This window comes from Orycteropus afer, unplaced genomic scaffold (genome assembly GCF_000298275.1).
Source record: "Orycteropus afer afer isolate SDZICR_OR568_19922 unplaced genomic scaffold, OryAfe1.0 scaffold00556, whole genome shotgun sequence".
Taxonomy (NCBI): Eukaryota; Metazoa; Chordata; class Mammalia; order Tubulidentata; family Orycteropodidae; genus Orycteropus; species Orycteropus afer.
This window is the reverse complement of record NW_006922143.1, coordinates 530,993-557,305: the sequence shown is the minus strand read 5'-3', so window position 1 is coordinate 557,305 and position 26,313 is coordinate 530,993. Positions and strand designations below refer to the sequence as shown.

The 26,313-nt window shown below is 50.1% G+C and overlaps 1 protein-coding gene across 1 annotated transcript in view; it reads left to right on the top strand.

Annotated features, from left to right (window-relative positions):
- Positions 1-26,313, top strand: part of CNTNAP2 (contactin associated protein 2) — a gene marked incomplete at its 5' end in the record, with an annotated part of 1,317,366 nt that overhangs the window by 1,113,116 nt on the left and 177,937 nt on the right. Inside the window, 3 exons of the mRNA XM_007955953.1 lie at positions 2,058-2,176; positions 2,469-2,639; positions 24,940-25,158. Of these exons, the coding sequence (XP_007954144.1) occupies positions 2,058-2,176; positions 2,469-2,639; positions 24,940-25,158 (509 nt within the window). The remainder of the gene's footprint in view (positions 1-2,057; positions 2,177-2,468; positions 2,640-24,939; positions 25,159-26,313) is intronic.

The window sequence follows — 26,313 nt, the reverse complement described above, 5'->3', positions numbered from 1 at the left end:
CTTCCTTCCGAGGAGTGGCTGGTGGGTTTGAACCGCCAGCCTCCTGGTTAGCAGTCAAGTGCCTTAGGCACTATGCTACCAGAGCTCCTGAGAAAATGGAAATGCATTTGACTGAATTGAAACATGCAAACGTTGACCACATGAATGTCCCGGACTTGCCCTGCTTAAGGTGGCAGTGTGGCTTGGATGTCCACCCTTAAAGGTGCTCTGGTTGGCAAAGACCCTGTTGCCATCGAGTTGGCTCTGAGTCATCACACCCCCATGAGCGTCAGGGTGGAACATGGTGCCACACAGTTTTCAGTGGCTTATTTGGAAGAAGGTCACCAGGCTTTCTTTCCAGGCCCTTCTGGGTGGACCCCCGACCTTTCCATTAGCAGCTGAGCATGTTAATGCTTTCACCACCAGGGAGTCCCCTCCTGAATACAGAGACATAAAACACTAGTGTCGCAGAACAGAGGGCCAGGGTCTCCCCTAGCCTGTCCAGCACCCATGACTTGTCAGCACTTTTCCAAGATGTCCTGCTGACCCACTAACTCTTCCCTGGACTCAGATCAGAAGCAGACCCTTGGCCGCCAAGTTGACTCCACTGCATAGAGATCCCACATGTGTCAGAGTGGAACTGTGCTCCACAGGGGTTCTTATGGATGTTTTTTTTGGAAATAGATCACCAGAGTGGACTTGAACCTTCACCCTTTCGGTGAGCAGCCCAATGTGTTAGTCATCTGCACTACCTGGGGCTCCCTCACCCATTAGGACTGTCCTGGCTTCAGGGACTCCTTCCGTTTCAGAACTCTGAAGGTGCAACTGAACTTTGCCGGCTTTCTTGAGTAAGCCCTTCACTCTGGCAAGCTGGTAGGACGGGCTTGCTCCCTCACCACATATCAAGCCGTTTATGATCTTGGGCCAGAGGAGGGCTGACCTCTTGTGACAGTGCCATCAGTGACAGTCAGGGTCCTCTCCTTTGGTGGATCCATTCCACCCAGTATTACACACCTGTCTTCTGTCCAAGAGGAAAATAACATATTTTTTTCTCTTACAGAAGCTATGATTTTACAACTGAAAAAAAAAAAGTAGCTTAGAATGAACTGAGACTTTTGGGGTACATAAAGAACTGTAGACCCCACCCCTATTGTCTTTGCCTTGATTAAGACTTATGCAAACATACTTCCCAATGATGTACCGGTTGTACGCTATCGTAAACTCCTCTAGATGTCACTATATCTAGATGTTTCTAAGAACAAATAGCACTCATTAAATAAGAAGGCGTCCTGATATCTGTGATACAGTCATGTTGCTGAATTTAAAATGATGGCTTCAGCGTGGCAGCACCCCATGTGATTGATCTTACTTTAGAATAGTAGATGAACTTCCTGTCTCATCTGTGCATGACTGCTATAAAGGAAAGGAAAACATAGCTTGTGTGTGAATCAAAACTAATGGAGTGAACGTAGCCTGTGCAGTGTGTTCTGGGAGGAAAGATGGGATGTTAGCAAAAATCATTGGAAGCTTTGGAGTTTACATTAAGTCTCGAGGCTGCAGTGGCTGTTTGAAAGCTTGCCCATGCACACGTGTTTCAGCCCATAACTCAGCTGTTAAATGCACCCAGAACCTGCACATTAGAAAGGGACTGTCCTCTAGAGACGACACTGACAGCCAGCTCTCAGTCGTAGGTCCCTGGTCCTCAGATGCCGGTGGAAACTGCGTAATCACTGTGGGGTTTTACCTTGGCCTGAGAACGTCTTCTGGGAGTACTGGCTCTTCTGTCCCACAGTGGGAGTGATGGGAGTGGGTGAGAATATGTGTGTATTCACTCTCACACACAGGCACATATGTGCAAGAGTGTGCCTGTGTGAGAGAGTGTGCATGTGCACGTGTGTGTTTGTGTGCACACATGTGTTTGGGGAGTGTACATAGAGGCCATTGTGTTGTTCTTCTCCACGACCCCAAGTGTGGAAGCCAAAGGAGAACTCTTAGGAGGCCTAGGTGCCTTCTCCTGCCCCCAAAGCAGCACCAGACAGCCTGCTCAGGGAACTACTGCCTGTGGCTCCTCCCCCCAGGACCAGCAAGAGTGGAGGGACACCTGTCACCACAGTCAGCTGCCTTCTCTGCGTTCCTCGGGCTGCGTGCCTGATTGCATTCCTGGCGCAGTTGTGCCAGACGTCTAGGTACACGCACTGTTAGTGTCCAGGCAGTACCTGGAAAACCCAGCTCCGGCCTTCTCCAGTGGGCCCTCCTGCTTCTTTCAGCCCCTCCCCGCCAGGGGGCTCCTCCCTGGAGTCCCTGCAGTCTGTTCCTGGCAAGACTCTGAGTGCCCATCTTCAATAAAAGTCGACGCATGCCCTCTGGAAAGTCAGAGAGCTCCGTGGGAGCTGGTGCGCTGTGCGTGGGCTTATTGCCAATAAAGCTTTATCAAAACTGCAGACGTGGACACGGGTACCCTGTAACCCCCTGTTCTGTTTCCCTCGCAGGGAACTACTGGAATGCCGCCTCCTTCCCCGACCCATCATCCCACCTCCACTTCTCCACTTTTCAAGGGGAGACCAGTGCCGACATCTCCTTCTACTTCAAGACTCTGATCCCGCGTGGGGTGTTCCTGGAGAACCTGGGGAACACAGACTTCATCAAACTGGAGCTGAAGTGTGAGTATGAGGCACAGGCCCACCCTGGGCAGCCACCCTTGTTACCGCAAGCTGGCGAAGCCCACTCGATCAGATATTGTCCCACAGTGCTGGGGGGGGGTGCAACTCAGTGGACGTGGGTTCCAGCCCTGAGACTCCACAAGGAAACAGACAGCCGACGCTGCACTCGGGAAGGCAAGGTAGACCAGATGCCCTGGAAGTGATGGGCAGGTTGACATGGACAGTTCCTCCAAGTGTGGCATTTTCAGGGCGAGTGTGCAGCTGTGGGTTAGCTGAGGTCAGGAGGAGGGCAGAAAGAGCAGCACAAAGGAAAATGGGTGTCACGCAAATCAGCGCCTGTGTGGGCTAACCAGGTGGCTGGCGTGGATGGAAGCCCTGCATTACTTGGGAGAGCAGCCCCCTCTCGCCAGAGAGGCCCCATCCACATGCTGAGTTAATCTGGCCAAGAGCACAGGCACCGCCAACCCAGGCACATGCCCGTTCCACTCAGCTCAGTGGCTCTGGCCCCCAAGGACCCAACCAAGGCCCATGGTCTCGGGGTCACCATCTGTGGAAGGCAGGGTCCCTGATGCTGACAAGCATGACTCCTGTCAGGCCAGCACCCTTTATCCTCGGGGTCTCAGTTAGTGTTAGGAATTTACAGCCCACAGAATTCCTGGCAAGGTGAACAATCTGGATGAAGTCAGCACCATGGCCGTAGCACAGTCCTCAGGTCACAGAGGGACCTGTCAGCTGTGTTCCAGCACAGAAGTCTTCCTCCTGTGTGCCCTTTCATCTGAGTGGTTATGGAGCTGGGTTTGGGGGCACGGTTGTCCATAGTGCCTGCTGGAGTCCCCGTCTCTGCTGTGTCTAAGCATGCAGTATCATTTCAGGAGGGACTCCCACTTGTGCCCCTTCATCGGAGTGGTTATGGAGCTGGGTTTGGGGCACGGTTGTCCATAGTGCTTGCTGGAGTCCCCGTCTCTGCTGTGTCTAAGTGTGCGGTATCATTTCGGGAGGGACCACCAGTTGTGGCGAATCTGTTCTGACTCGTGGTGACCCCATGTTTGCAGACGAGAACTGTGCCCCATAGGGTTTTCGGTGGGTGGCCTTCAGAAGTTGGTTGAGAGGTCTTTCTTCCAAGGCACCACTGGGTGGACTTGAACCTCCCACCTCTCACCTTGCAGCTGAGCATGTTCATTGTGAGCCACTAAGGCTCCTGTAGCTTCTCAGCTGGGTTTCACAGAAGCCTAGGGGGAAAGGTGGATTTCTGGACGGAGAGTTTCTTCAAAGTAGAAAGAAGCCGAGTTTCCATGAAGGTCCCAGAACAAAGGGGGCAAGGATTGGGCTGCCCCATGTACCCCATGCCATGTCTCCAGCTCAACGCTCCCTCTCCTGGGCCCACAGAACAGAGGGTGCAAAGGGACCACCTGGGCCCCTCCCCGCACTGACAGCCACACTGCAGCCTCATCACCCTCATGGCAATGGTGACCAAGGGGCCAGGAGAGTTGTCACTGAAGCCACATTGTTACATCATCTCTGCCTTCATCCATCCTCAGCGGCTACACCTATAGATCCCCTTCTGAAAGGGATTCAAACTTCGTGTGTGCGTCTCAAAGGAATCATATTGCCTGTGTATCAGCTTCCAGAATGACATTCCCATTAATTAGCTACATCATGCCCTGTGTCAGAACTGGAAGGTTCTTGACTCTAAGTGGCTGTCACTGGACAGTGAGCTAACGAGACACCATCAGCGTTTTGACAGGAAGGTAGAAAACCGTGCTGATAACTGAGGCCAATCCCACTGCCTGTTAATACAAAGGTAACCATTTAAGCTGTGTTGTTGTTGATTGTTGTCAAATCAGCTCTGACCCGTGGCGGCCTTACATATATCAGAAGAAACCAGCTCTCACCCATGGTGGCCTTACGGACAACCGAACAAATCAGCTCTTGATTCACAGCAGCCTTACAGCCCCACTAGAAAGTGATGGGGACAAAGCGCCATCCACCTGTCCTAGAGTTGCTGCTCTTCCAGTGGGGAAACTGAGGCACAGAGACAATGACAAGGAGGGCTTCCCAGGGCTGGAGTGCCTTCCTTGGCTTGTGACCAATGAGCGGGAGTGAAGGAGGAAGAACAGGAGGGAAGGAAATGTGTTTCACAGTGAGGAAGCCACTGGATGAAGGTGTATGGGCTGAACTAAAGGACCCAGGAGGGAATAGGCCCAGAGCCTCTGCAGAGGCCTGTGCATGAGAGTGGGGAGAAGAGGTTGGCTAGAACATCAGGCCAGGGCCAGGGCACTCACTGTGCTGGGCAAAGGGGCTGGATGGCCATGACCCTGAAACTGTGGTGCCCAGACTTGCACTCACCAGAGAGAAGACTGGACGCAAGAGAAGAAGCAAACTTCCCAACGATTATGAAGATAGTGGTGCAAGGGATTGGCAGTGCGGACCACAGGGAACGGTTTCCAATGTGAGAAATGCTGAAGGGACACGTGCCTCAAGTTGTAATAAAACGGTTGTGTGGGACACGTGAGGAAGATCCTAGAACGGATCCCGTGTCTGTGGGTTTGAAGGTTGTGTGGATGGGGTGCCATCAATAGGAAGCATGGCATTTGAGGACAAAATATGGACTACATTGTGAGTATTTTGAGTTTGAGTATCTGTGTCACCTTCCACCCAGGAGCCCAGGTTCAGAGCCAAGGCGTCTGTCTCATGTGCAGCTACCACCCATCCATCAGTAGAGGCACGCGTGTTGCTGCGGTGCTGAATAGGTTTCAGCAGAGCTTCCAGACTAAGACACATGAGGAAGAAAGATCTGGTGATCTACTTCTGAAAATCACAGTGAAACCCAATGGATCACAACAGCCCAATGTGGAACCCGTCGTGGATATGGTGCAGGACTGACCAGCATTTCCTCCTGCTGTGCGTGACGTCTCTGTGAGTCAGTGGACACCATGCAGTTGACAACAACAGGTCCTAACATCTGTGAAGATCTAAAGCCCAAGGGTTGATGGATACTCTTCAGTGCCTTAACTTCCTCTCCACTGACCCAGATTCTCAAAGCCTTGGTGGGGGAGCATCACAGCAGGCTTCAAGAAGAAAGTTTTCACAGAGGCTGTACCATTGTAATAGCCTCAAAGTAGATGGCCAAGACAGCAAGACCATTTCCGGCTCAGGATAGTAAAGGGAAGATAGCAGAGCCGTAAAGGCTTGCACACGTCAGAAAGGGGCAGCCCCATCACAGCAGCGCAGGGAGGCTGGAACGTAGCTCAGGGCCAGCTGCTCCAGGGCAGGGCTGCACTCGGGATGGGGTGGGTGCACTAAGCACTTGTTGAATGGATGAAATGAATGAGTACCAAGTCAGTCTGGTGGAGAACCACAGACCATCTGAAGACAAAGACAAGGTTTCAGGTGGAAGGACTGTCACAGTTGGTGGAATTTCCAAATTCAAGGTCTCGCTGGAAATCAGTTTGGATTGGGAGATGAGGACTAGAAGCCATAGTGTTAGCTCTGTTGTCCACACCACTACTGAGGTGGCCCTAGTGGTGGCCAGGAATGGAGAGAACAGGGGCATGTGAGTCAAAGGTGACAGTCATGATATTCAATGACTGACAGCAACGAAAAGGGGAGAGGTTGTGTCTCAAGAACACACATTGCTGGATGAAGGCTCTGGTGCCATATCCTGGCCAATTGCTACAAGGTGAAGGGGAGACCCTAGGATATGGGCAATGGGGAAACGGGCTGGAGGGCAGGTGGTCGTGTGTCAGGGTCCCCTTTCCTGGACGTGTTTGATGATAAGGGTCAACCGTGAAGTTCTCATTTCTGTTAAACAATCTAAAGATTTTAGAAGGCACAGTGGACAGTTTTTTAAGGATGGTCACAAAGCAGGAAACATCAGGAAAGGCATCCAGGCACAGTCATAATCCTTGGGTGTAAGCTTCCATGTTGACCAAGTGTGAATGTTTTCAAATAACAGGAGGACTCAGGAAAATATTTGCATTTAGCCGAAGCAGCATATCTCAAAAGTGTGGAGGCAGCCAGCTAATGTCCTGGCTAATCTTAGGAAAGGGTATTAAGGAAAAACTTTCATTTTCCAAAATGCAGCCTTCTGTACAGTACATGCCCAGGAAAGCCACGGAAGAAAATGTCATGTGTAGAAACTGATGACTCAGAGGAAAGAGACTCGTGGCAGTTTATCTTCTGCTTCAGAACTGGAACAGCTTCTTACATTCAAAGAGCTTCCCCATGTGTACACACGAGGCCTGGCTCATTCCACTGACTTGGGCTATGGGGCCAGCGGCCATTATTTAGGGAGATAGATAGATAGATAGATAGATAGATAGATAGATATCTCCACTTGAATGCTAACTAGAAGGCTGGTGGTTCAAATCCACCAGCCACTCCTCAGAAGGAAGGTTGGGCAATCTACTTCCGTAGTAATACCACTTGATCACTATGAGTCAGCTCTCACTCAACGGCACATAACAACAACAATATATATGTATGTATTTGGTGAGTTTTTATTGACATAAATCAAATGTTAGCAACTATATTTTTCCTTTAATTATCCACCTCATTGAGGTTACCAACGTGGATATTTAGGAAGGATTTTGGCATTTCTGCTACTTTGGAAGTTTAACTATGTCTTCACTTCGTATTCGAGATTTGGGGTCTGGTGAATGGCTCTACCTTGGCCATGACCATCCATAAGAAAAAGGATTGCCTCCTCACCCCCAAACTATAAAGACTTAGATATTTAATACCAACACAATTGTGGTTTTTTAAAAAATTTCTCCAGGTTTCTGATTTAGACTTTTTAATTAGAATTATGCACAAAAGAAAGTTTGGAAATATCAATTAAAGATGAGATTTTTACTCTATTCAAACTGTTTGATATATTAGCTATTTGCATTTTTAAGTATTAAAAATACATAGATAACTGGGAAGTAACAAAGTCAGATTACATTTATCTAGATGTGTTTGCCAAGTTCACTGAGAGAATAGTTACTTGAATACACAACATGGGTTTCCTAGAGTGGTAAGGACAGACTGTTTATTTAATTTTTATTTTTTTAATAATAGACTTTAGGACAGGAGGCCATCTGGGTATGAAAATTCCCCACATGATCTTAGGGCTTCCTGGTCTACCCACTGCTGCTGCCTGCAGGCCTGTCTGCTGGTCTGGGAATTTCCAGAAGTGCTTGAGAAGTCCACCCCAGATGGCCAGAGTTACTTCTCTCCACAGACCTTGTATCCTTCCTTTCTCTCCCCAAACCCAGAGGCACCTTTAGAAGTCCAACTGGTTGGCTGTGCTTGAACTTCCTGATGTGGTTGTTGTGTAAGTTTCCAGATACTGCTGTCTCACAAACACTACAAGGGGGTGGCTTTAAAGAAGAGACCTTGATTTTCTCACAGTTTAGGAGGCTCCAAGTTTGAATGCAAGGCCCCACGCTAGGGAAGGCTGCCTCTGCTGGTTCCTTCGTGATCTTCACGTGTCATCTACCCACCCCCATTCGTGCTCTCCATGTCTGTATTGCTCCTTATAACCAAGGGATTCGGTTTAGGGCACACCCTACACTGATTAACAAAAGGAAAAAAAAAAAACTTTGCCATCAACTCCATTCCGACTCATAGCAACCCTGCAGAACAGAATAGAGCTGAATACACAAGAAGAAAGTGAATGTCTAGAGGCAGCATCATCTCACCGACATTACATCGTGCATGTGTCAGTACGCACTGACTCCACTTCTATTACATTCGAGAATGAGTCAAAGTAATCTTCAGGGGTTGAAGTCAGAATCGTGGCTGCCCCTGGGGGTGGGAGCGTTGATGGGAGAAGGCACGAAGGAATCTTCGGGGGTTATGGAAATGTTTTATGTGCTAATCCAAGGAGTGATGACATAGGTAAAACTTTACCCAGCTGTGTTTTCATACTTTACAGTAAATAAATTAACTTTAAATATAACTATACTCCAAAAAATGTGTGGGGAGGATTTGCTGTTAGCCAATCTGGAATGACTGAATGACAGCAAAGCTAATAAAACATTTAATTCTTACAAAGAGAAAGCGAATGAGACCAGGATCATATGCTCACCAGCTCAAGACACGCATCTCAACCTCTCAAGACTCTCAGTTCACTTGTGGGGAAGGCTGTGCTAGACGGTCTATAGGCTCTCTCAGCACTCACAGCTCTATAAACCTGTGTGAGACCATCAGCACCAGCTGCTGCTCTTCACCTGCCATCCTACGTGAACGAGTAATTAAGTGGCCCCTAACCTTTCATGCCACAGCTCCTACAGATGATGGGAGGAGGGCTGATTGAGAACAAATGGCATGTGCTTTGAATGCATTCAGTCAGTACACGTGCTTCAACTAAATGTACTCAGGTGATTCCCTAAAAACTATTGATCACCTGTTGTAAATTCTTATAAAGGATACATCACCACGGCCCATAGGTGCCTCAAGCTCAACATGTCAAAACTAAACTCCATCTTCCTCACCTGTGTCCCTCATCTTAGTTACTGCCATCGCCTCTTGCTCATTATCCAGGTAGAAAGATCAGAGTCATAGAGAAAATACGATGCATTACTCATCTCTACAGAATGTCGTATTTTTTTATAGCGAGAGATGTGATTTCTCCTCTAAGCCATCAAATCAGAACAATCGCAGGGAAAGTATCAATTCTAACTAGTAACAGGAAAGTGGATGGAGCACAGATGGAAATGTAATGAAGTCTTCTCAATCCAGCTTCTCTTTCCCTCACCTCCCGCAGTGGCTCCTCTTACTGAAATGCCCCATATTCTTGATTGGAACACCTCACAATTTGTCTCCCTCCCTCTTGTCTCTCTCTACTGACAACTATCCTTCCCAGTGATTCCAAATTTTTACAGATCTGGTTGTGGCATCCCATTCCTTATGAAGCTATGTATTCTCAGTACTTTACAAGATGAAATTCAAACACTTAACCTTGGTGATTTACTCAAGGCTACACAGAACTAGCCAAACTCAGGGTCAAAGGGACAATGCTCCAGACTTCCAAGTCTATGCAGGACTTCTGATGCTAACTGCAAGTTCAGGGATTGCCCAAAACCACCCTCAGGTTTTGTCAATCTTAGAACAACTCATAGAACTGAGGAAAAGCACTATACTTACTAGTATAATAGCAAGAGGATGCAAATCAGAATGCACCAAAGAATGGGACACATAAGACGAGGTCTGGGGTGTTCCCAAATACAAAGCCTCCATTGTCCTCAAGGATGCATCACCTTCCCAGCATCAGTGTGCAGCAGTATGTAGAGTGCTGCCAACCCAGGAAAATCACCCATGCCTCCAGGTCCAGAGTGTTTACTGCAGCTCCATTACATGGATATGATTGATTGAACCATTGCCCATGTGGTTGAACTCAAGCTTCAGCTGTTCCCTACCCCAAGGCCAGACTAATCACTATATAATCACCAGCACATTACCTTCTTAGCAGAAACTTTCAGATGTGGTCCAAGGGGCTCACCTTGAACAGTGACTCCCCAAATACTCTGGAAATTCCAGAAGTTTGGAGGTTACTTCCCAGATGCTGGGACATCTCTTTGGAGGTGAGTTTTCTCAGTACACAAAGGCTTTGACTTAATTCTTCACTTCCCTTTCCATCACATCCCTCACGCACCCTCCCTATGTGCCTGTGCTGTGGCCCACTACTAGTGTTCCCTGGACACCACCCAGGTCTTCCTGCCACCCACTGTGTCCTTGTCCTTCCTGGACTTCCCTCTCCTGTATTAATATCCTGCCAAAAAAAAAAAAAAAAAAGTACTGCACATTGATTTAAAATGCAAAGCATAGATAAGTCAGAAATCCTTCTTCAACATACCTATAAGACAGCTAACTTGGTGCATTACCTGGGAAATAACAGGAAGCCTAGGTGGAGAGTCTTTACCTAGTGTTTGTCCCACTAGGGTATAAGTTGCATGTCATTACTCTAGAGAAATTCTGAAGTTCTGTTAAGATACGTTTTCTGTTGGAATGTGCATCTCTACCATTTTCCCTCCCTCTGCTTCTCTCATTCTGATGTTTCCTGCATTGTTCATTGTTTGTGGTAAAACTGAAGTGACCATAGATCCGTAGGCAACGTAGAAATAAATGAATTTTAAGTTATTACAAGGGCAAAGATCTTACATCTCTCATTCTAGAAGCTAATATTATCTCTACCGGCTCAATATGTTCACAAGGACAAATGCTTCAAGAAGGGAGACTTGCCACCATTGTCACCTTGTGAGTCACTAATGCTGGACAGTTGACTCCACCAAGGATGACAGTTGGGCCCAATTAATTCAAAGCTAGTTTTTATTTAAAAAAAAGAAGAAGAAGAAGAAGAAAGAAAGAAAAAATCAGGGCTTCATTTAAATATAGTGAGTGGCTGGAGTGTTTACCCAAATAGCTCAAAACCAAGGAGTATCTCAAAGGGCCAAAGACCACAGTGAGGAAGCAATCCTGGATCTTTATGAGGCACCAAATACCTACCCAAAGCACCATAACCAGATGTCACCTGGAAACCATCAAACACCTCTCTGAATCATAACTGGATGTCACCTGAAGCACCAAATACCGACCTGGAAAACCATAACCAGACATCACCTGAGGCACCAAATACCTACCCAAAGCACCATAACCAGATGTCACCTTGAAACCATCAAATACCTACCTGAAAAACCATAACCAGACGTTACCTAGAAACCATCAAATACCTACCCGAAAAACCATAACCAGATGTCACCTGAGGCACCAAATACCTACCCAAAAAACCATAACCAGACATCACCTGGAAACCATCAAAAACCTGAATCATAACTGGATGTCACCTGAAGCACCAAATACCGACCTGGAAAACCATAACCAGACGTCACCTGAGGCACCAAATACCTACCCAAAACACCTTAACCAGATGTACCTTGAAACCATCAAATACCTACCTGAAACACCATAACTGGATGTCACCTGAGGCATCAAATACTACCCAAAAAACCATAGCCAGAAGTCACCTGGAGACCATCAAACACCTACCTGAAAAATCATAACCAGATGTCACCGTAAAAGAAAACCAGACTCACTGCCATCTAGTCAGATCTGACTCATAGTGACCCCTCCTTGAGTTTCTGAGGTGGTATCACTGCAGAAGTAGATTGCCCAGTCTTCCTTCCGAGGAGTGGCTGGTGGGTTTGAACCACCAACCTTCAGGTTAGCAGTCAAATGCCTTAGGCACGATGCCACCAGGCATCACCTGAAAACCATCAAATGCCTACCCAAAACACCATAACTAGATGTCACCTGAGGCATCAAATACCTACCCAAAACACCATAACCAGATGTCACCTGGAAACCATCAATTACCTAACCTAAAAACCATAACCAGACATCACCCGGAAACCATTGCATACCGATCTGAAAGACCATAACCAGAGATCACTTGGAAACCATCAAATACCGACCTGAAAGACCCTAAGTGGACGTCCCCTGGAAGCTGAGGCAAATGTGCTGCACCAGTCAAGGCATCAGAGAGTTATCTGTTTAAAGACACATTTTGCTTGAGATGCAAAGTCATTTACCATAGCAACCAAGGTAAGAGCTTTGAGGAGAAACATGAAGGCGTACATAGAACCTAATACAGGGTTAAGGTCATGGCTGAAATAAAGTCTGCTGAAACACATCCAGAAAGGACAGGTTAGTTGTGGTTTCTATCATTCTTATGCCTTACCTTTTCCCTCATTGCTCATGTAGCTGCATCCTGATTTACAAATGGGCTGTGTTCCAGAGCTTTCTCAGCCAGTTGGTCACAACCTGGAATGTGTTTTCTATAGACGCACATTATAAACAGTTTCCATATTCCAGGCTAACTACAGAGAGCTAGTTTTGTTCCAGAATGTGGAGGACATTCAACCGGCACTGGCTGGCTTCATCCCTGGGCTCTGGCTCCTGGAGATCCCTCGTACAGACTAGAAATGAAGGAAGGGGGAATTTCTCCCACATTTCTGACTGTGGAGCTTGTCCTTGGCAAACTTCTCCATAGGGAGAGTTTGTGTTTGCCTTTCTGACGTGAAAAGCACATCCCTTACGTTGGGGCCTCAGTTTGGTGGGGGTAGGGGGCACACTGGTCTAAGGGCTCCTGGCTACTCTTCTTCACTCTAAGGCGTCATAGTTCTATGAATTACAGAATTCTATTCATTCATTCAAATATATTCTTGCAAGCTATTTATGGCTTAAATATGATGTTCTGGCAAAGAGTGGAGATTGGAAACTCCTTCTAAATCCCAAGGGTCTGATGGGGAAGATCCTTCTATCATTTTTCAATCTTATAAATAAATTCATAAATGTAATAAGACCACAAGAGACTTAGGAATGAGCTGTATTAGTTGAGGCGAGACAAGTTGATGTAATAGGGAAGCCCAGGACTCTGTGCTGTGTAACGACCCAAGCGCATGCTCCTAGTCCATGAGGACCTTCCACACAGTGACTCAGGGATCCAGAGCCCTTTATTCTTGTGGCTCCGCCATTTCCCCACCTTCGATGTTTCTCTATCCAGTTGGCCGACAGGGACAGGGAGGTGGAGAAGCATTCTCCCTTCTTAACCACACTGGCCGAGCAGGTGACACCCATGCCTGTGCCAGGATGGGTAGAACTGGTCACAGCCTGGTCACATGGCCCCACCTCCCTGATGGGGACTAGAGCTGTAGCTTCCAGCTGGGTAGCAGGTTTGCAGGGTAACTAGGGAGAGGGGAAATTGCACTTCTCATGGCCAGTTAGCTGGCTCTGCCGCAGGCCACCAAAGGGAGTAAGCTGGAAACCCTCCCTGGAGAACGGTGGCAGGCTTCCACTGAAGGAGACCAGCAAACAAAGGCAGGACAACAGCATTTTCCCCGCAAGGAGGTGGCACAAGCAAAGACATATGAGGGGGAGGGCTCTGCAGCACTGCGAAGGGTGTGGCTGAATGTTGGGGACCAGTGTTGTCATTAGCTGCCATCAAGTCAACCCCCGAGTCGTGGGGACCCCATGCACGGGGGGAACAGAGAACTGCCAGTCCGGCTCCATCCCGACAATCGGTAGGGATCAGACCCTAACGAACCGCAAGGCTCTCACTGGATGATTCTCAGGAGCAGGTCACCAGCACTTCCCTCCTAGTCCCTCTTAGTCTGGCAGCTCTGCTGAAACCTGTCAGCATCGTAGCAGCATGTGAGCCTCCACTGACAGATGGTGGTGGCTGCACGTGAGCGGCACTGGCCAGGACCAGTTAAAGGGTGTTTGCTTTGAAGAAATGGCTGCCCAGGCCAGGGTGAAGTTTGACAGAGAAAAGCTGGAGGGACCCACAGTCTGTTAGAAAACCACTCATCCCACTGGCCTTTGCTGAAGCTGTGAAGGTGACCAGTTTGGATTTCTGCATCCCTGGATTTGATTCCTGGGAGGAGAGCCGACAGGCATGCCTAGTGGCTCCTCCTGGAGAGCAGCTGGTGGTCGGAGCCATGCAGCTTTCCCGGGTATGCGCCCCCGAGTCAGTGATGCTGCAGGCAGCGTGCGACCTTCCGGTGTGATCACAGCCCCGATCAGCTCCTGCTTCCCGACCTCTGTCCACACCCGTTTAAACACGGGAACGTGCTGACACTTCACCCTTGGGAGCGTTTTGCTTTGAAAAGTCAACTGCCTCCATCTTTAGCCATTTTCAGTAGGAAGAAAAATTACATCTTTTCTAAATGATTTCATAATTGACCTCTTGTTTTTGTTATTGTTGTAATGATCTGAAGAATCTGAAAACTGGGAGGACTTGGGGAAGACTGCTCCCATATACTTGTAAATTCCCTCCGATTTTCTCTGTAGAAATGAGACCACCGTCCCTGCATTTCGATCAACTCATCCCTCTGATTAAATACTTGTTGAAATTATGGGGTAGTGTTGTGTAAACTGTCAACATCTTTGCAAAAGAAAGTGGAAATTACCAGATGGAAGCTTTAAAAATTACACAAGTATTGTTTCTTTATTCTTGAACAATTTAAAAATAGAGAGAAGCAAAAACAATAGAACAACAACAACAAAAAAAAAAAAACTGTACTCCCATAACCCAGCCATAACCCCACACTGCAGGCTGTTTCCTGTCACCATCTTGGTTGACATTTTCAGACATTTCTCCATGCATCTCTGTAAGTTTTTCACAAAAAACAAAATCCTGTGGTGCCTACCATTTTGTTACCTACTTTTTTGTGTAAAAATATATTAAAGACACTTCACTTTGTCAGTTTTTTGTGAATCGTTTTCCAGTGGAGGGCAAGTATAGTGCTGAGTCTCTGAGAGGGCAGGTAGTTTGAAAAATCCAAAGTTTATATTTGGACAAGAAAATAACCATTGTTTTGGTAGTACAGCCTCTGTAGCATAAGGTGCAGAACCGTGTTGTTGGCTGGTAGGATGGTTGTCTGGGGCCCTAGGGGTTACACTCCCCTCAGCTCCCTGTTGCTGTTGTTCTTGTTGTTAGTGGCTGTTGGGTTGGCTCGGACTCACAGTGACCTCACATACAACAGAACAAATCATCGCCCAGTCCTATGCCTTCTTCGTGACTCTCAGTGTGCTTGAGGTCCTTGTCACGGCGCTGTGTCCGTCCACCTCACTAAGGCTTCCCTCATTTGCGCTGACCAGGTACTTGACCAATGATGGTGTCCTTTTCTCACAGCTAGTCATTCCTGAGGACGTGCCCTAAGTAAGTGAGACGATGTCATCACCCTCACTTCCAAGGAGCAGCTGGTGGTATCTGTCTTCTGATGATGTGTTTGTTCTTCTGACAGTCCACAGCAACAGCATATTCAGGGTCCTTCCCCAACACCGTCATTCGAATACATGAATTCTCCTGTCTTCTTGATCATTGACCAGCACTGGCAAGAATATGAGGCTGTCCCTTTGCCCAGTAGCCTGGGGCTGCTTTATTACTTCTCACTCACAAGTTGTCATCTGTCATTAGTAACATCAGCATCTGGGGAGGATCAGTAATGGATGGGCGTTTCATCTTCTGGAGAACGTCAGCTTGGTCCATGCCAACACGAGTTGGCTTTTTCAAATCTAAGCTGTTCCAGTCTTCAATGAATCTCTCTCCTTTAGACCTCAAATCATGGTTCTCTCCAAAACCATGTGTCACAATGAACCCACGCTCTCATGTCAACTGAACCTGCCTCACAACACCCCCCCATCCTCAACCAAAGTGCACCTCCTGTCATGTGTTTCCTCATTTGCCCCCCAACCAAGACTCAGAGTAGAGCTCCTCTCTTCTCACCCTCATCATCTGGGAGCCTGGGCATCCAGCTTCACGGTTCCTCCTCACAGTGCCTGCATTCCTCACCATGCGTGCCATCTCAGAGTCACATGTGGGACTGACTCTGCAGCCATCTGTCCTCACAGCACACACCTCTGCCTCCATCCCTAGCTTGAGGCCATTTAAAGCCTAATGATGTACCCATTCCTGAGGTGGAGGTGTTAGCACCTTCATGTTGTTGTTAGTTGCTGTCTCGTCAACTCCAGCCTGACGCCCTGTGTGCAGAGTAGAACCCCACAGGGTTTGCAGTGGAGGTGTTAGAGCCCTCATGTTGTTAGTTCCTGCCTGATCAACCCCAGCGTGATGCCCTGTGTACAGAGTAGAACCCCACAGGGTTTGCAGTGGAGGTGTTAGAGCCCTCATGTTGTTAGTTCCTGCCTGATCAACCCCAGCGTGATGCCCTGTGTACAGAGTAGAACCCCACAGGGTTTGCAAGGCTGTGAACTTTCAGAAGCAGATTGCCAGGCCTGTCTTCTGAGGCCCCTCTGAGTGCACTCCAGCCACCAGCCTTTCAGCCACTAGTCAAGTGCTTAGTTCGTGCCACACAGGGACTCTTGCAGCCTTCATATCATTTTGAAAAGAATCTTTTTTTTCTTTTAAATCACCTAGGTCCATTAACATTCAGGAAGTCTTTCTCAGAAGGTGGCTAAATGCTTGGAGAAAACTAAAATGAGAAAGGATTTGCATTTTAAAGACAGAGCTCGGGTCCCACCTGGCTCCTGGAATCTCCCTTCTGCTTCCTATTCTCCGTGGACCTTTGTGAAGTTCTGTTTTTTAAGCATAATAAAAAGCTCAAAGGCCAAAATCCATAAAGGGAGGTATTTCTAATACCCAAGCGGTTATCAAGATACCAGCGATTTTAAAATGAGTTCACTTCATTGATTCTTAAGCTCCAGGTGTTTCCTTGAAGAACTTCCAGAAAACTTCAAGTATGCTTTCCTCGCCAACGCTCACCATTAGATGTGTGTACCACCGAGTTTTCTGGTGTGAATATGCATACTTGGCTCTAAAAATCTCTACATTCAAAAACTGACCACATACTAAAAGGAAACAAGTTTGTTTTATTCCTTCACCAGGTGACAGCCAGTGTGATGTGGTCACAAGCCTAAACTCATGGCTAGGCCTCATGACCTCCCTGTTCTCCTCTAGGCACGGGGTGGGGTTGGAGGTGGAACTCTGAAGTCTCCCCGTCTCAAGGCTGCTGAGTTCAAGCATGTGCTTCTAGACTGGAGTGGCTGCTTCTGTGTTGAAATCTTTCTCTTGATGACAAGGAAGGACAGGATCCCTGGGATCTTACCACTTTCCTGATGGAAACTTGCCCGTTCTTAGTGGTTCCTGAAGTCAGCTTCCAGGACCACGTGCGTCAGAATCACCTGGCATCAGCAAAGCAGACTGACTTCTGGGGGTGGAACCTGGGAGTGTGCATTGTAACCATGGGCCATTAGCCGTTTCTCACACAGACCAAAACTGGAGAAACGGGTCTGTGATCCAAGCTCACAGTCCCTCAGAGGAGGGGGCAACAGCAACAGGAGCACACCCTGCTTCCAGCTCCACTGCCACGCTGTTTTGGGGAAACCCGTGTTTCCTCAAACACTGCCAATTTGGGAACAACATTTAGCAAAGTGTGTTTTGAACAGACATGGCTAAGGTGTCATGGTCCTGGCCTGAAAAACATCCAGAGAGTTGCTCTATGCTCTTAGGGAAGACACCGGGGGAGCAGGAGATGGTGTTCCATATATGTGCCAGTGCCCTGCACAGTGACCTGACAGAGTCCTGTCTATGCTGGTGCCCTGTGCGGTGACCTGACAGAGTCCCACATATGTCCCAGCGCCCTGTGACCTGACAGAGTCCCGAATATGCCGGTGCCCTGAGCTGGGACCTGACATGGTTCCATACACATGCTGGCGTTCTGTGTGTCACTTGACATAGGAAAATTAATGGATTCCTCTTTTCAGGCGTCTGCATTGTGACTGCCTTGCTTCCTGCAGGGGTTCCTGTTCTTTCTTTCATTCACCCATCACGTATTGTTGGTGCCCCTGAGGCAGGAGTGGTTCCAGGTGCTGAGTGTATGACCAAAGATGATCAGAGATGCTCTACTCATGTAGTGGAGCCTGGAACGCATGTACATTGTGGTATGTTGATCCTAAGAGCAGGATAAGGAGCAGAGACAGCTGAGTGTGAGGTTTGGTCTTTAATGTGGATAATTAGGAACCAGTACAAGTATGATGGCTTGGGGACAGAGAAGTCACGCAGCAGCCACAGGGTTACTGGGTAAAGGAAGCAGCAAGTGCAAGGTCCTTGGGACATGAACAGGCCTTCAGTGTGGCGATGGAGGAAGCCAACCAGGCATCCACAGAGACCAGGGGACCAGATGCGGACACAGAGGGGTAGGCAGCTCCACCCAGGAACGTGGCTGCAAGTGGGAGCTAAATGGGGTGGACGGAAGAGTTGTGTGAGGGGTGTTTGAAGAGTATGCATTTATGGGAAATGATCCATAGAGAATGAAGCATGTTGTCCTGGTCCTCTACTGGCACTGTCACAGAAAATACAAGTGGGATGGCTTCACCAACAGGCATTTATTCTCTTACAGTTTAGGAGGCTAGAAGTCTGAGTTCGAAGTGCCAGCTCTAGGGGCTAGGTGAAAGCTCCTCGACCTTGGACTTCAGCTCTACCTCTTGCACCCAGCCCACTGAAGCTGGGGGCTTCTCTTAACTCAGGCAGCTGCTGGCTGCTGAGGCTGGCAAGGTTAACCAATAAAATGGCACAGTCCCAAGATTACCAATTCAAGTGGCACGTGACAGGGCACCAATTCAAGTCCATTAACAGTCCCAAGATTGGCAGACAACATGGCAAGCCATTGAGATGAAGACTCAGCCAAATGCAGGATCCACATGTGCCAAAACTCCAGAGACCTTCCTCAAAGCTTCTCCTTGTAGACTGGAAGCAGACTGTCTCTAAGGCAGCTACTCAGCTGCTCCGGTAGATTCCACCATGGAGCTGATTATCAGTCTTATCACGGGGAATAACTACATCCAGCTGCCCCGCCACTCAAAACCAGGCCCACCCAAGGTGACACACAACTTAACTACCACACGTGGGTATTGTGGAAGAGAGAAGGGACCCCTGGAAGGGCATCCTTGAGAAGGTGAGAGGGGACAGCATTCAGAGTCAGGGCACAGATGGCCTAGGCAGGAGCTACCTCTGCCTCATCCTCCCTTTCCTCATCTCTCTGGCCTGCACGATGATCTGTGCCCAGCCAGCATGCCTCTTCTGTGACCTTCTCAGGTAACCTAAATGTCTTTGACTTCTGATGGACACTTAGTCCTTCCTTCAAAACAAAAGAAAGAAAGGAATAAAAGAAAGTCATGGTAACACTCTCCCCTGTTGACGCTGAAATATCTGGTCTGCCAATCACCAGCTTTGTTGCAGGGGTTGAATTAAGCTTTCGTACAAAGAGCTCACTGCAAGCACACAATCCTTGAACTTCATCTCACAATTGAGGAAACAAATGATTATCAGAACTTCAGCAGGGTTCTCTGTCTTCTCAGCATGCCCACCATGTGCCCCTTCCCTTGTCCCATCTTGTCACCTATTCTCCATGGAATGACATTTTCCCAACTGACACTTCGGGTCTATTGTCTAAATGTTACCTCGCCTGCTGGGAGAACTCAGGGCCACAGCACCTGCTATTCTGGTCAGCTGATAAAGGGGTCCCTCAGCCCTGATGTCAGGAGTGATTCATCTGAGGGAAGTTAGGGCGAGGTAGAAGAAGAGCAGATGGTGCCACCTGCTGGGGCTAATACTTGAAAGAGGGAAAAATCGATGAGCATTGCCCATGGTCCTGTCCGTGGTCCTGCCCCCAGTGCTTTCCTTCTGCAGCTGAGTGTGACAGCTGGCTTCACTGTGTCAGGTCACGTGGATGGCACTGTGACCCGCCTCTGCTCAGCACTCACGGTCTTAACTCTGAGATGCCGCCGTCTGTGCATCTCTCTTAATACCTCCCTTTTCTGCTTGTGACGATTCAGGGACTAAAGTGACCATTCAGACACCTGTGTGTCTTGGAAATTGGACTGCAAAATGTTGGCATCTGAAGGGACCTCAGAGATCATGTAGTTTGGTGGTTTTCAAACACATTCTGGACACAGAAACTGGAAAAACTAGAAATTCAACCCTCACTGCAAAAACCAGGAAATGCAGGCTTGAGGTGAGAGGCAAAACTAAGACCAGCACTCAGATACCTGATTCTCAAACAATCCTGTGTCAGCTAAGATGCTCTCGGCTGTATGTAGTAAATGGCTTAGCAACAACAGTGCCTCACATGAGAGGTCCAGGGACGGGGGTCCAAGGACAATATTGGGTCTGAGCAATGTCACCAAGGGCCAGCTTAACACCACCACCCTCTGTTCTCGAGTCTGTTTGTGACAAACACTAGGGACCACCCTTCACCCAACATAATGATGCAGCAAAGGGTCTGACTGCTAACCAGAAGGCTGGTGGTTCAAACCCACCAGCCACTCCTCAGAAGGAAGGTTGGGCGATCTACTTCCATAGTGATACTGCCTCTGAAACCCGAGGAGGGATCAATATGAGTCGGCTCTGACTCGATGGCACATAACAACAACAACAACAACATATCTCCTGTGACAAACCTTCCCAAATGACTCGCCTCATGTCTCCTTGACATCACCACAGGGTGATGCCCCCATCAGTCAGGCACAGGCGAGGAGCACGGGCTGGCAGGGGCACACGTACCTGGAGGTCTGACTCTGTGGAACCAGACAGATCCCTGGCATCACTGGGCTAGATCCCTAGAAGAGAGGCAGGTGGCCCATGTTGGGACATGGTTCTCAGCAATCTCCCCCACTTCTGCACATCTTCTGAGCAGAGGAACTGGCAGAGCCTTCCAAGGATGCTTATTGTTCTGAATTGAATTGTGTCCCCAAAAAGATCTGCTGACTCCTAACCACTGTTATGCAAAAATTTGGGTCTGTGCCTGGGAAAATGCATAGACAATAAAGTCACCCCAAGAGACAAGAGAAGGAAGACTTCAATCAACTAAGCAGAAGCGGGGACAGACGGAGTTTCAGTAGGCTCCAAAGATCTGTCCACCCCCAGTGAGCAAATACAGGGTTTGTATCGGTTGGGCTGAGACTCATGATCCCATGCACACATCTCATTCTCAAGGATGGGGCTCCTGAACCCATGAGAAGGACACAGAAAGGCCACTAAAGGATAACTAAGCATCAGCACTCAGCTCTGGTGGCATCCACACCAGGTAGATGTGTCTGTCTCCAAGCTGATGGCCCGTGGACTGTCTCAGGCTGCATTCCTGGTGTCTTTGGGTTCGTGCCTCTGGGTCCGAGTGTTCTTTCCGGATGCTAGTTTATACATTAGGTTATCACCACCAGTGCCTGTGAACGTGACTTTGTTTGGAAATGAGGTTTGTGAAAACAGAGTAGGGTGAGTCCTAATCGCATCCAAAGAGAAGAGACACAGTTCCAAGGCAGAATAAGGACAGCCATGTGATGCTAGACAGATAGAGCTGCAAGCCACGGAATGCCAGTGATCCCAGGAGACCCCAGAGGCTGGGCGAGCGGCCTGGGGCATCTCCTCTCTTGGAGCCTCAGACAGAATTGGCACGGCCGATACCCTGATTAGAGATCAGACTTCCAGCTTCCGGAACTGAGAGACAGTAAATTCCACTCTTCAAAGCCCCTGCTTGGTGGTGTTTTGCTGCAGCTGTCCTGGGAGACCTAGACACTTGCACAGCATCCAGCTTGGAATGTGGAGGGGTGTCCCCTAGGGAGGGTGGCTTTGCTTCCTGTCCAGAATAACAAAGATAGTTCTATCTCCAGGGCAAAGGGGGGCAAGTTTGCTGCAGCCCCCTTTAAAATGTTGGGGTTCCCTAAGCTTAGGGCCCCTCAGACATAGACCCACTGTGTGCAGCACCTCCCCTCAGTCCCACCACATCACCCCACAGGGCTTACAGGAGGGAAGAGGGAGCTGGTATGACCCCAGCCTTGTGCTGGCTGGTGTGTCCTGAGTGACAAAGTCCTCCCTCCTTGGCCAGGGGTCACCTGTCTTCTCCAGCATCCCTGAAACCAGGCCGGCTGACTTGTTAGCAGCCAAGCCTCGAAATTCTCTGTTCCGGACACCAATGGAAGGGCCGCATCAGGGCCACTAACGGTCTTCCCATGAGCCATGCTGTACATGCCCAGTTCTCAGATACCTGTTTATGGAGAGAAGGCTTCACACACAGGAAGTGCCCTTCCATGGGCAACAGCACCACCCCTAAACTGGGGGCTCTGCGTCCTTCTGCCACCCCTCTGTGCCCTCACTGACCCCACATGTATCGCCCTGAAATGCCAGCTCCCTCCCCCAGAGGAGCAGGGCACTCAGCCTGAAGAGGCTGTGGAAATGGCCTATGTTGGACTGTGGACGGGCTTCCCCACAGAATCCTGGAGCGGGTCTCAGACGCTGATGTGGCCACAGCCCCTCCCCAGGAAGCGGCCGAGGGGAGGGCCATGCTAAGTGGCAGATGTCTCTCCTGCAGAGCCTGGCTGGAGTCTTTGTAAGAAGGACACTCTGTGTGGAGGCCCTTGGCCTGGCCCCGACTGGGGTGAGAGGCAAGGAGCTGTCCCAGACCCCTGGGAACTGTCTGTCCTTCTCCACCGCAGTGGAGAAGACCACGGCCCAGGAAGAAACAGGGAAACGGTGGTTGAAGGGAAGGGGTCTTGCATTGTACGTGAGGGACCCAGGTTCAGTTCCCAGCAAAGGCACCGCACGCCCAGCCCGTCCCCGCCTGTCCACAGAGGCTGCGTGTGGCTGTGACGCTGGACAGGCTTCAGTGGACCTTCCATACAAGATGGCGTGGGAAGAGAGGCCTGGGCGTCAGCTTCGGAAAACCAGCAAATGCGAGCCCTGTGGGTGTCAGCGGTCCTATGACAGCTGGTCCCGGGGATGAGGTAGACCCTCAGTGCTCCCTCCGCTGCGGGTGGGGCCGCCGCAGGGCATTGACTCACCAGCAGTGAACAAGCGTGACAACTGAGAGAAAAGTGTGGCCCTTCCCTGAGACCTGCTGGTGCCTTGCTCAGGAGTCCTCATGGCTGAGGCGTAGCAGGGGAGACTGTCAGCGTCACACTCACTTTCCCTAGATCCTATTTCCCTGGTGGAGTTGATGCCCATAAGAAGAAAAGTCCCTCCCTCTTAGCCCAGGCATCTTTGCCCTCTTGTCATCCTCACAAGTGACATTAAACATGCAGCTGCCGAAGCCTGAAGCCTGCTGTGACTCATAGTCCAGAGAGCTCTCCGTGGCTGAAGCCTGAAGCCCCTTCACCTCACAGAGAGTCCGGAGAGTTCTCCGTGGCTGGTATTTTGAGTTCATCACCAGCCCTTTCTTACAAGGCACCCCTGGATGGACTCCAGCCTTCTGGTGAGCAGCCAAAAGCATTGAGCATTTGTACAGCCCAGGGAGTCCATAGTAGCATAAAACAAACCATCAGACCTGGTGCTGTGGAGTGGACTTCACTCATGGTGGCCCCATGTTTACAGAACTGGACTGAGGAGAACCCAGGGTTTTCCTGGTAGCCATCTTCACAGAAGCAGACCACCAGGTACTTGTCTCCGCAGCACCACTGGGCGGGTTTGAACTATCAACCTTTAGGTCAGTACGGGAGCACAGGCCGTCTGCACTGCCCAGCGGCCTTTTTGCTGTAACGTGGTGCATTAGCAGAGGACAGCCGATCACATCCAACCACAAGAGTTCTTTTGCCCACTTACTGAACCCCATCACCTGCATCCCCAGCATGCTTGTGTAAAACCCTGGGAAGGTCGCTAGCCTCCCACGGGCGGGGGGAGGCGGGGAGGGACCTGAGGGGGCGGGGACAGGGGTATAGGAAAGAAGGACAGGGCTGGGAGGCGGGCCCACGGGCGGGGGGGGGGAGCACTACTCCTGGCAACCTGGAGCGGCCAGCTCCTCATCAGAGGAGATTCGTAAGTGAGTGCATGAGGGTAACCATCACATTCTTGGGTGAACTCCGGCTGGTGAAACTGAGTCCTGCAGCTAATGTTAGCGCAGCTTTCCCAGTGGCCAGGAGAGGCAGGAGGACACCTGGTCCATCACAGTTTTGAAATTACATGACTGCTTGCAAAACCATGACAAAACAGTAGCAGCCCAGGGAAACAGCTTTCCAGGAGCCTGGGGCAAATGACAGACACTTCATTAAACTGCTCGGGATTAGGCTGAAGGGCTTACTGGTGGATGGTGCCAAGTCTCCTTATCAGAAAGGTAGGATGTTCGCCGTGGGGCGCTGTGATGTTAAGGTTTCCCGAACCACAGGGGCACCTAACTCCAAGTGGGATGGTGAGGATCCAGGAAACAAGGTTCTGAACATTCCCTCCAAGAAGCACGTGCCATGTCAGTGTGTCCAGGATCTGGGAACTCCCAGACCAAGGGGCCAGGGTTCTGGGCCGAGCTGCCCACCACTGCCGTCATCATCTCTCCGGGCACATCTGAGCTGCTGAAGGGTCAAGCCAGCATGGGATCTGGTGAGAACTGGGGCTCCGAGACAGGACCCACCAGGGCTGCGGGCCTGCCCCACTGCTCCCCAGATCCCAGGCCCTGGGCAGGTGTGCAGCGCCCAGGCCCGTAGCCTCCATGGGAGAGTGGTAAGGGGCAGGTCCTGCCAGGCGTCTGGAGAGACCAGTGCACGCATGCTGGGCTCAGGGCCCTTGGTGGTGACTGACGCTGACGATGGTGGACGGTGGTGGACAGGGGTCCTCCTCCCACCACCTCCTGCAGGCCTGGGACACGCCGAGGAGTGCCCCCCACCCGCGTTGGTTTTCCTTAGTGTCCTTGTGCTGTGCATGTCCCTGCACCCCTGCCCTGGGGCCGCCATGGTCCCAATCCCTGGGCAGCGCGGGTTCGGGTGTCGACCTGTTGCTGGGGCGTCTGGGAGAAGGCGCTCACGCCTGCACATTCTCTGCCTGCAGCGGCCACAGACGTGTCCTTCTCATTCGACGTCGGCAACGGGCCGGTGGAGCTCGTGGTGAGAGCGCCGACTCCACTCAACGACGACCAGTGGCACCGCGTCACTGCCGAGAGGAACGTCCAGCAGGCCAGCCTGCAGGTGGACGGGCTGCCGCCGCGCGTGCGCAAGGCCCCGACCGAGGGACACAAGCGCCTGGAGCTCTACAGCCAGCTGTACGTGGGTGAGTAGCTGGGTCACCGCGGGGCAGGCACAGCTGGGCGCTGCAGGAGGCCCACTGCCCGGCGCCCCCACAGTGCGCCCCTCCTGGAAGTCGGGGCTAAGTCGCCACCAAGGGCCCTGACGTTGTGGGTGGACAACTGTGTGACACACTTTGAGCTTTTGTGCACCTGTCACTGTGTCAAGGGGGGAGCGGGGAGGCGAGGAACACAGCGCCCCATGACTGGGAGGGAGGGAGGAGGGGGGAGACGAGGAGCACAGCGCCCCATGTCGGGGAGGGAGGAGGGGGGAGACAGCGCCCCATGTCCAGGATTACACAGCCCCGCACATGATCCCACGAAGTGATCCCTTTGGTAACTCCTCAGAAGTAAATTATATTCATTTTTCATCACCCCTCCGAGTTACTGTTCGTATTCAAAAACAGCATGCCCCACTTCCAAAGTAAGAAGCCACTTCTCCTTGTGAACTGTCCCAGAATTCTTTCCCAGAATTTGATGACACTGGCGGCCCTTGGGAGTCTTTTTCACTAGGCACCAAAACCCCAAAATCCAAACCCACTGCCGTCGAGCAGATTCCAACTCACAGCACCCCTACTGGACACAGTAGAACCCCCTAGGGTTTCCAAGGCTGAAAGTCTTTAGGGAAGCTGACTGCCTCATCATTCTCCCAGGGAGTGCCTAGTGGATTCGAACCACCAACCGTGTGGTTAGCAGCTGACTGCTTTAACCACTCCTTCACCAGGCACCACGGACTGGTATCAAGCATGACAGAAGCCAGACAGAAACGCTTGCAGAGAGCCAGGGTATCTGTAAAGCAGCCAGCAGATCCATCCAGACCCAAGTAATGTTCCCAGCCTCCTTCAAGCAGACTGAGTTCTCACCCACCCTGTGGTGGGGACGGGATGCTGGCTGGGCCCCTGGCAGGGTCCCGGACCTTCCAGCTGGTGCCCTGGACCTCTCCCGGGAGGGAAAGTGAGTGATGTGAGAGGTAAAGACAACTGCCATCAATACAACTATAAAATGATTCATTTATTGAACCCTTGGAGACGCACTCACTAACCCATGGCCACCGCGTGGATTCTGACTCATGGTGACCCCCTGTGTCACAAAGCATCAGCTCCATAGGGCTTCCTAGGCTGTAATCTTCACAGAAACAGATC